The 10,491-nt window shown below is 42.5% G+C and overlaps 2 protein-coding genes across 2 annotated transcripts in view; both read left to right on the top strand.

Annotated features, from left to right (window-relative positions):
• Positions 1-993: 993 nt before the first annotated feature.
• Positions 994-2,926, top strand: LOC308309616 (very long chain fatty acid elongase 4-like; the record flags this gene model as incomplete). The annotated part of the gene is made up of 2 exons (XM_080755527.1): positions 994-1,797; positions 2,687-2,926. 2 exons carry the CDS (start codon positions 994-996, stop codon positions 2,924-2,926), a joined length of 1,044 nt encoding a protein of 347 aa, XP_080611653.1.
• Positions 2,927-5,065: 2,139 nt separating this feature from the next.
• The window catches only part of ulk1b (unc-51 like autophagy activating kinase 1), a 30,413-nt gene continuing 24,987 nt past the window's right edge, over positions 5,066-10,491 (top strand). Inside the window, exons 1-3 of the mRNA XM_080755753.1 lie at positions 5,066-5,775; positions 6,529-6,621; positions 7,558-7,599. Coding sequence (XP_080611879.1) covers positions 5,686-5,775; positions 6,529-6,621; positions 7,558-7,599 — 225 coding nt within the window. The 5' untranslated portion in view covers positions 5,066-5,685. The remainder of the gene's footprint in view (positions 5,776-6,528; positions 6,622-7,557; positions 7,600-10,491) is intronic.

Below are 10,491 nucleotides of genomic sequence, written 5' to 3'. Positions count from 1 at the left end.
AAACAGAGGAACAGCAGAAACAAACAGCTGGCATATGAAACCAACAGTGCCCCCCTCTGGTAGCATTGTGACATTGAATGCAGCGAGGCTCATACTCAATGAATACCCAGTGGGCAGTGGCATCTGCTATTCTGCTTTAGATATTTTATGTATACCTGCCAACCAACCGGGGTGACAGTGACACTGACCACAACCCCAATTGGGGTAGATCATGTCCATTCAGTAAGTCTGAGTAGTCTATTCTGGTGGATTTTGGGAGTTTGATATTTAGGCTTTACTAACAGGATCCATTAAAAAGCAAGTGATATTTGCTTTTGATTGTAGGCCACTGTATGTCAAAAGTATTTTTCATGCGAAATAGAAAATGGAAACCTCCAAAATCTCCAAAACGTACCATTCGGGATTCAAATTAAAAAATAACAAAAAAGCATGCTCTACATACAAGCTCTAAAAGTTCTGCTACTACGTAGATCTGCTACCTTTGATACTTTCGTGTGACTCTTTTTAAAGCCTACAGCAATACCATTTAAATTGTCAAATATATTTGGAGGGCTCAGCCAGCAGTTGGTCTCTGTGTCAAACATCGACATTGTTACATAGTTATATAATTTTAGTTCTATAGCGTAGGCCTACCATACAAACCTCTGTCCAGAGGATGGTGGCAGATTGAAACTGAAATGCACTCTGTCGAGGTGCCAACTTGTGCACAAGCGTTATCCTATTCACGAGGTTGGGACGGAATCGGATGGAGGCAAAACCAGAAAACAATGCATGCAAACATACGGCATACTGACTGTTGCCTAGCAAAGTCTGGCTGAATCAAGTCTCACTGTTCAGTTGATAAGATGACATCATCAAATGACACGTGGTAGAGCCATAAAAAGACGTGGTCATTACTTTCAGCCTTATAAGTACGAGTCAGAGTTCCACTGCTTCACTTGTATCTATCTGCTGATTAATGTGCTGTCTTCAGCCCTGCTCCTAAGACGAACAATGGAAATTGTTTCTCATTTTGTGAATGACACCCTAGAATTCTTCAAATGGAGCCTTACTGTAGCAGACAAGCGTGTGGACAAATGGCCAATGATGGCATCCCCCTTCCCAACGTTGGCCATCAGCTGCCTCTACCTGCTCTTCCTATGGGAGGGACGTAGATGTATGCAGGGCAGACAACCATTCACACTCAGGAAGACGCTCATAGTGTACAATTTAAGCATGGTGGTCCTCAACTTCTACATCGCCAAAGAGCTCCTCCTGGGATCAACAGCAGCGGGCTACAGCTACTCCTGTCAACCCATGAACCATTCCAGTGATGTCAATGAAGTTAGGATAGCGTCAGCTCTTTGGTTGTACTACATCTCCAAGGGTCTGGAGCTCCTGGATACTGTGTTCTTCACCATGAGGAAGAAATTTAACCAGGCCACCTACCTCCATGTCTTCCACCACTGCACCATGTTCATCCTCTGCTGGATTGAAGTCAAATGGGTCCCTGGTGGACAGTCCTTCTTTGGTCCGATGATGAATTCTTCCGTCCATGTCCTCATGTATGGGTACTATGCCTTGGCTTCGATGGGACCTCAGATTCGGAAATATCTCTGGTGGAAGAAGTACCTCACCATGATTCAGATAATCCAGTTTCTTGTGGCCATCGCCCACAATTGCTATGCCCTTTACACAGGCTGCCCGTTCCCCGCCTGGGCCACGTGGATTGTGATTGGTTATTCCGTCACCCTCCTCATACTGTTTGCCAACTTCTACTACCATGCCTACCGAGGCGAGCACGTCACCACCCAGAAGGCAGGCAGCAGACAAAAGACAAGAATGGCAAAGAGCCAATAACTGTATCTCCACCAGGCCCGTTGTCAATTCTATGAGGAATTTGCCTGGTGCCTCTACACACAAACATGACGGTTGTATTGGGGAATACAACAGTACAATACAATTATTGGCTACTCTAAATTAAATAATATATAATATAAAGAAATCACACCCATGTGTGGTGCCTTTTTATCATGGTGATGATGTACTTTTTACCCACATGATCTCACATGACATAACACCCAAACACACGGTCAAATGTGTGTGGTTGGAAATCAGAAAATAAAACAAACACTAATCATCATGGTAATGGTAGCAAAACAATGTGTTTACACAAACCCTCAAAGCTGGACAAAGGAGAGGCTAGCGCCCCTCAAAGATATCCTAATGCCTTTTTGTGTGAAATGGGGTCTATAGCCAGGCTAGGGCCTAGGCACACCTGCCATATTGTCAGGATCCCGTTACAGGGAAGTTAAAAAGTAGAGGGATTAGCGCTGCTAACAGTGCCTACTGTGTTATATCACTCAAATCCCTCCCCAGTCCCCACACTAATCATGGAAATCCCAGTTGGTCGATTTTGTTCGCCAGGGCTGTTTTCCATAGCGTTACTCTGACTCTTGGATGATGTTCAAGTTCTCAGTGTCCTGCAACAAGACAGGGAGGTGTTACATGATTTAAGGTCACAATGAGGTCGTAGAGGTCATCAGAGTAGACGAGAAAGGATACATTGATTTATCAAAAAGAAAAGTTCAGGCCGTCATACAGGCCGAGTCAGATCCCTCAATCCTCGATGGCCTGGACCTGACGGAGATGGAGAGGAAGGAGTTGATTGACAACATCAAAGCACGACTCACTCCGCACTCTGCAGGCTGTAAAAATCAGAGTAGACATTGATGTGCAGTGCTACGGGTATGAGGGGATTGATGCCATCAAAGATGCCCTGCGGGCAGGCCGAGCCTGCTCGACGGACACCATGCCTATTCATATAAACCTGATCGCTCATCCACGGTTCATGATGACTACGACCACACTGGATCACACAGAGGGCCTGTCTGTCCTCAAACAGGCCATGGCTGCTATCAAGGAGAAGATAGAGGAGAATCTTTGAACGCTGATGAGGTGGTGGCCCAGCAACTGGAGAGTCTAGAGAAAGAGAACGCTGAGCTGAACGTAAATTATGACACAGAGGAGACGGCAGCCAAAGCAGAGGACTAAGACCATCCAAATAGGCCGTCATTGGGTTAAATAATAATATAATAAGATAAAGAAAACATTATTTGAATGCTTGCCAGATTGAAGGTGGTTATTAAACGAAGACCTGTCACGTGTCACACAGATGTATGGCTGTGGATTGAGATGCACTCGAGCGCTGAAATTAGATTAATCTGCATGTGTTGAAATGTTCAGAAGTGGCGAAAAAATCACACCCATGTGAAGTGAAGGATGCTCTTATAATCATACGTACCTCACCGCTGACAGTGGAGAGTTGAAAGCCTCCACATGCATATTCATATTTGTTACGCAATGTTTGTGTTTACACTGACGTAAAATTGTCCATTCATTGTCAATGGGAATTTAATGTTTGTGTAGGACAATGTTGTGCACACACTAAAGGCTGGACATTGGAGGGGCTTGCGCCCCTCAAATTAATTGCACAAAATAACTATGTTTGAGCTTAAATGTGAACACTAGGGGGAGACAGACTCCCACTTTCTCTCATAAGCAACCTTTAGTTGGGTAGTCTGTACTCTGTAGGCTAATTGTACAGTGATTGGTTAAGAATGACAGTCTGAATAAATATCTCACACACACACACACACACACACACACACACACACACACACACACACAGGTGATGATATCTATATCTCTCAGTCCTTATCCCTTTATGCCCATATTTGGAGATCACTGATGTCATCAGTATGCTCATATTATAGGTAAACCCCTTTTGTGCCCATATGGCTCTGACTGATTTGTTGAGGTTAGACGACACTGATCCATATTTAGCTGAGTCAGATATATGGTAGTCTCTCGAGACAGACTGTGTTGACTATATGGTGACATGAGTTGATGTAAGATATGTTGTCATAGTTGCCCTTTGTTTGTTTATGGCATACCTGCAAACACTTTATCTGACTGAGGTTTGAGGTTGGCAGGTATGCTTTTAGCTCTGGAACCTCATCTACGCTGTAGCTTCGAGAAGAGCTAAAGTGTAGATATGAGGTTCCAAACGGAGCTATAGTAGGGTTTATGCTCTATATGGTTATGTTAAATGTGTTCACATTTGTAGGTGGGCCAGGTGGCCATGACATGAACGTGACAGAGAGGGGGCTGCCATAAGGTTCGACCTCCCGTTAGTTCCACCGGATTAAGGTTTGTGAGGGAAGCGTTAAAACGACCTTTGGTGAAGGATGCGTTTAAAAGACCGGATTAAGGTTTGTGAGGGATGCGTTAAAACGACCTTTGGTGAAGGATGCGTTTAAAAGACCGGATTAAGGTTTGTGAGGGATGCGTTAAAACGACCTTTGGTGAAGGATGCGTTTAAAAGACCGGATTAAGGTTAGATCTTAACCTGACGCTGCCAGTCGCCAGATCCAATACCGCCCCAGCTGGCAAAGTCAGGTTTAGTTAGATCTAGCCTGGGGGTTAGATCTGACCTCCCCATGCCAAAGTGCCAGTGCTCGCCCAGCAGTCTGCCGTCACTCAGGCGGATGTGTGCATGCGGGTGAGGTCACTTCTCGCCTTCAGGGGGTCTTACTGGTATAGCCTACTGTACTATACAGTACAATTTAGGCATAATTTAGCAGACGCTCTTAATCCAGAGCGATTTACATTAAGCAAGAACAAAAAAGCATGGGAATACATCACATAAAAAGCATTTATCATGAAACATGTGTAAACTAAGAAAGTAACAGTGGAATATCTATAATGAAACTATACATATAAACTATTATATACTATACTATGTATGATATACATATGTACTATGACGTGCTATGACTACATGTATATGCACTGTAGTAGGCCTATACATGTATGCACATTATTCTTCATCGCGTTTCATGTTTTATAGGCCTACTCATCCATAATCTATTTTAATTGTTTTTAATTTGTACAAAATATATAACTACCGGTATACTAGCCTGTAGATTAAACTGGATTATTTTTTCTTTTTTTACTGTTCACATCTATGACGTCAATATGAACAGCTGTAATTTGCCAATGGGCATGCGCAGTACTGCAGGTACAGAGGCTGCAAGTAGGTCTTTGTTGAGACCATCGATGCTGTATCGCTACTACTTCCCCTCACACGCTTTCTTTTGCGTTTCAGAAGAAAATGTGTACACGCTTTGTTTGCCATTAGACATTGCAAACTTGTTCTAACTTCTCTGGCGGGGCTGCCTCTCTCTCTCTCAGTCTCCATCATCGGTTCTGTTTTTGCTTTCACGCTACAGGATCTTTGTGTACATAAACAAAACGCACCGAGCTGTTTTTTTTAAGGTGGTACGTTCAGCCCAGAGCAAAGTGGCCAGAATAGCCGTAGAAAGATCGCTCGTGTTGTGACATTTTTTGTCTCCACGTCGATATGGGAGTCCGAGTCTCCGCGCACGGTGGCGGCTGTTAGGAGTTCCGACTCCCAGTGCTCAGTGCTTGCGTGCGAACATGAGAGAAGGACGCGGCGGGTTGTTGTCGTCGGTCAGGCGGCCCATGGCGAGTGGACGCGCGGGGGAACTTCACTGCTGCTGCCCCTCAGAGGAGATCGGAGCATCCGCTGACGACCTGCTGCGGCTCGCTGCTTATTGTCATCATCTCATCCATTCCAACTAGAAGAGCAGGTCTGTGTGTCTGTCTGCGGGGTGGAGAAGAATGGAGGCCGTGGGGAAATTCGAGTTCAGTCGGAAGGACTTGATAGGACATGGCGCATTTGCCGTCGTTTTCAAAGGCAGGCAGAAAGAGGTGAGGGTTTTGACGATGCTCCTGTTATGAAATTGCAATAAGAAAATGGCAGCCTGTCAATGTATTCACGTTTTATGACCCTTTGTTATGTTATTATTGTATTATTATTATTGGGTTAGGGTTGTTTTTATGTGTTTTGTTTTTTATTTGTTTTCTTTTTTACGTTTGGGACCCCGTTATTAATTGACCATCTATAGCTGCTGACATCTGTTGGCGCGACCTTAAGAGGCCCTGGGTAGCATATGCAAGATAAACAACATTCTCCTTCGCAGGATATCCATCCGTATTTCTGCGATGTTTTTATTTTCACGATGGTATTTTTAACGTTGTGTTGTTTGTCCATGTTCTTCAGATCGTGACAACATTTACCCTCCCCATAGGCTCTAAAAAGGAGTATAAAACAATAACAATATTGCTTTGACCATAACCCCCAAGCACATTATCTAAAAGGCAGGCAATTTCACTTGCACTTGTAAGGTCACAATACATAGTGCAGTCTGTACAGTGTACTGTACAGCAATAGCCCGTCAACTTCTCAAGGATGTTGGACTTTACAGTGTTGACATACACTATTGACTGACCGTATAGGTTCAACAATACATATGGCCGCCTGATCTCTTATATCTCAATCAGGCTATGTTGTCAACTCAAGGCTGGAGTTGACAACATATGCATACACAAGCACATGTATTTTAATCTGAACTCTGTGGACTTTACACAATCAAAACTATTTCTCACCATGTCTGTCTCTAGAAGCCAGACTGGGAAGTGGCAGTCAAATGCATCAACAAGAAGAACTTGTCCAAATCTCAGACCCTGCTGGGGAAAGAGATCAAAATACTCAAGGTATGTCACCTCATGAATGTGGAGTTGTACATTTGGGGTTATAGTGTTGTCCAAACGTCTTAACATCCGATGTCTCGAACATCCGAGGTATAATAACTACAATAACCTATTTGTTGGATGGTGAGCCACATTAGAATGATGATAAAGGTCTATAATGGCCTTATTACTTATACGGGTAAGTGCAAATAGCATTGTAAACATATTTATTACAGTATTATAAGACCATAATAAGCATTCATTAGTTAATAAGGAACCTATTATAAACCTTATGTGTTAAGGAATAAGGATATGTAAATACTAGCATTTAGATTAATATTATATTATAAGACATTTATAAGTGTTTACATGGCCAGCAAAGGACTCTTTTGACATGTTGGGGTAAATTCAGCTGCAGCTAATTACATCCATTTGATTTAGTAATAATGATGCATTCTTCTTCTTCTTCCGTGTATCATCGTCAAAAGAGTTGAGACAAACAACCAATTCAAGTTATTCTGACCCCTCCCCCAAAAGTCCCATCTGTCCTGACCCCATATCCATAATTTATAAATTATGGATTTATTTATTTTATATATTTTTGGATAATATTATGGACTTAGAATAGATGGTTCTTTGTCTCAACTCGTGTTCTTTTCTGTAGCCAGCCTCGTTATGCCAAAGAACAACCACTGACAATAGCCAATGCTGGTTCATCTCAAAATCAAACGTGTACGCAGTTGTGTTTACGCCTTTATGTCATGTCTGTGAAAAGGGTCCATTGGTGACATCTTGATTTTCTGTTTAATTGCCACCGTACAATGTAATTGTAATGGACATATTCCCCGTAGTAGGGAGGGACAATGAAATATGAGCACTCGTGATCTAAATGAACAATTTTTAATTATTTACATAATATAATGCATTTGAACAGACTTTGTTTTTGTTTTTTCTTCCCAGGAACTAAAACATGAGAACATTGTGGCACTACTAGACTTCCAGGTATGTTAATAATACCACTCGCTTTCTGGATGTGTTTCAGTGATGGTGTCAACAGAGTAAAGCAGGGGTTTTCAACAGGTGGTCCGTGAAGGTATTGCTGCTGCATGGTCCCTGACCAAAGTGAAGATTTTGTATTTTCTTCCACGGAACAGTGCGCTAAACTTTTGTGCACTGTTCCGTGGAAGTGCGTCAATGTTGTCAGTTTAAAGAAGTTTTAAGAAATTCCACCTGCAGGCCTATTATGCCATAGACCAGTAGTGGACCATCGTTTGAAAAACAGTATAGACATGGGATGCTATGCGCACGTGTTACGAAAGCACTAATCTTAGCCCATATCCCATCCCAGCACAACAGTGGTTCCCAGGTTGATTCGTAGTCTTGGTGGTGGTCCCTGGTTCACAAACAGTTGAAAACCCCTGCTCTAAAAGCTTATTTTTATTTTGATCATCTGTAGATCTGTGATCTACTGGTGCTGTCCCAGTTTTTCTTTCAATCCCCATCTCCAGAGCAGAGCACAGATGGGTTGATGGATGAGGAGGATGTTCTGCTTGAGGCTAGAATTAATAATAGTTGTACTAATATCACGCCGTAGTTTGCCAAGGAGGAATGCACACCGTGGCTTGTCATCTTCAGTCACATAGGCTAAGCAAATAGTTGAGTGCAGTAGCACCTACTTACACCTCGGAGTCAACTTTATTGTCACAAGACATCACTTTTCTGCAGGTAGAAAGAATTGGGTGAATGTAATGGTTTCATACAAGCTCCATCATTTGTAGTGTTCAAGAAAGGTAAGAGTAGAGACAGGAAGAACAAGGAAAAAACAGGTCAGATAGATCTATAATATTTGTGATATGAGTAGAGCGAAACAATATAGACTGCACATATACAACAAGCATTTCAGCTATTCCATATATTCATGATACGAGGCAGTTATAAACAGTTATAAAAAGCAGCACATACTGTATGGTAAGAAGTATACATACACAATGCTGTTAAAATAGGAGCAGAACGATGCAGATACAAAGGTGCCACAGTAACAGATATAGAACATAGATGAGACATGAAAAGTAATCCTTTGTGGCAGGACAGCCTGGCAGGCAGGGCTTTTTCAACAGTCTAACGGTAGCCTCTGTCTGAATTTGTCAAAGGTACCACTTGCATGTAGAGAATTGTCCAGAAGACTTGGCATCTGCTAGAAGATTTGTCCATTCATAATTGATGACTTTGCCTATTTTTAACATCAGCCCATCATTCAATTTGTGAGGAGGGTGTGATAAGGTGACACAAGCCTCCCCAGTGCAAAGAGCATGCAGCATATGCATTGATATAAGACTATAACCAGTATCACTGTCCTGGCTCTGAGTCACATGTGAAAGGCTAAGTGTTGTGAGGTGATAAGGATCTGCAGGCAGTGTGCTGTTCCATCCTGTAGCTTAGTAACCAGACTTTGAAGGTTCATCGTGGAACACCTGCCAGGTAGTTTAGACAGAAGTATCCCCTGCCCCTGTGCAAATACACACCTTAAAGCACCAGGTGCTTCTTCTGTTTTTATGGCCTAAGATCAGTAAAATGCTTGCCACCTGTTTTAACCACTCAACTGCTCTAGCCAGGTGAGAAGCAAAAGAGTACTTTTGTTTAGGGAATATTTGATTGCCCTTTGACCAAAGTATGTCCCAGTCTAATATCTGTCCCATTGAGAGTTGGTTATATACAAGGAATTCGCTTTGGTATGAACAGAACATTTTATCATTTAAAATAGGATAATTAGTAATTATGTATACAGGGCTGACCTTACTGCAATGCACTACGCAACTAGACTGTCACAAGACTAGTCAGACATGCATGCATGTGTGCGTGCATGTGTGACTGTCTGTTCTGAGGGCCGTCGTGTGTGTGTGTGTGTGTGTGTGTGTGTGTACATTCCTTCTCTGCTGCTACTTCAAACGAGACAGTTGTTGGTACAGTATACTCAGAAGTTATCATATGGGTTTTCTCTCTTTTTGACAACAGCTTTCATCTCTGACCTTTTCCATCTCAGAGAGATTGTGTGCTTGTAGATCAGCTACTTGCGTGACACTGGGACGGCCAGGCACGCAACTACCTATAAGCCAGGCTTTAGCTGGCTTTATGCTATAGAGCAGAGGTTCCCAACCACTGGTACTAGTACCACTGGTGGTACTTGAGCCCCTCTCTGGTGGTACTCAGAGGAGTCGCCCCAAAAAAGGGGAAAAAAGTATTTTATATTTATATTACTACAGGTAGTAGTTCTGACCAAGCAATTGGTTGTAATAAGCTCTCCAGCCGTGCTGAAATGAGCATGACACGGACAGCACACATAGCCGTTATTAGAAGATTTGAGAACGGATTAATCACATTAGAAATATCATCAGTTATGCTGCTTAGTGATTAGACAGAGTTTTGTCAGATTAGCAGCATTATTGGTTAGGAATGGGAAAAAAAGGGCAGGTCTACCTGTATTTTAACATCAGTTATTATGGTGGTACTTGGAGAGACAAATATTTTCTGATGTGGTACTTCAGTATAAGAAGGTTGGGAACCAATACTATAGAGCGCCGAAGTCCTGACGTCACTCGCTCATCCCCTAGTTCACGGAAGTAATTTCTCTATGGAGAATAACGTGTGGTCCTCTTGAACATGTGCCCTCTGGAACTCTCTCCCCTTGGAGATCCGCCAGACTCCTACATTGAACTCTTTCAAGTCTGCACTGAAGAGACATTTGTTCACACTGGCTTTTGGCAAATAGTTTTAGTTTTTAGTTTTTTGTCTTGTAAAGCGTCCTTGGGTTTCTTGAAAGGCGCTATATAAATCCAAGTTATTATTATTATTTTTATTAATCATCTATGATTCTATGAGATGATTTCAAGCATTGTG

This window comes from Protomyctophum bolini (genome assembly GCF_963924005.1).
Source record: "Protomyctophum bolini genome assembly, chromosome: 22".
Lineage (NCBI taxonomy): Eukaryota > Metazoa > Chordata > Actinopteri > Myctophiformes > Myctophidae > Protomyctophum > Protomyctophum bolini.
Note: the sequence above shows the minus strand (reverse complement) of the source record. Positions and strands in the feature narration are given on the sequence as shown.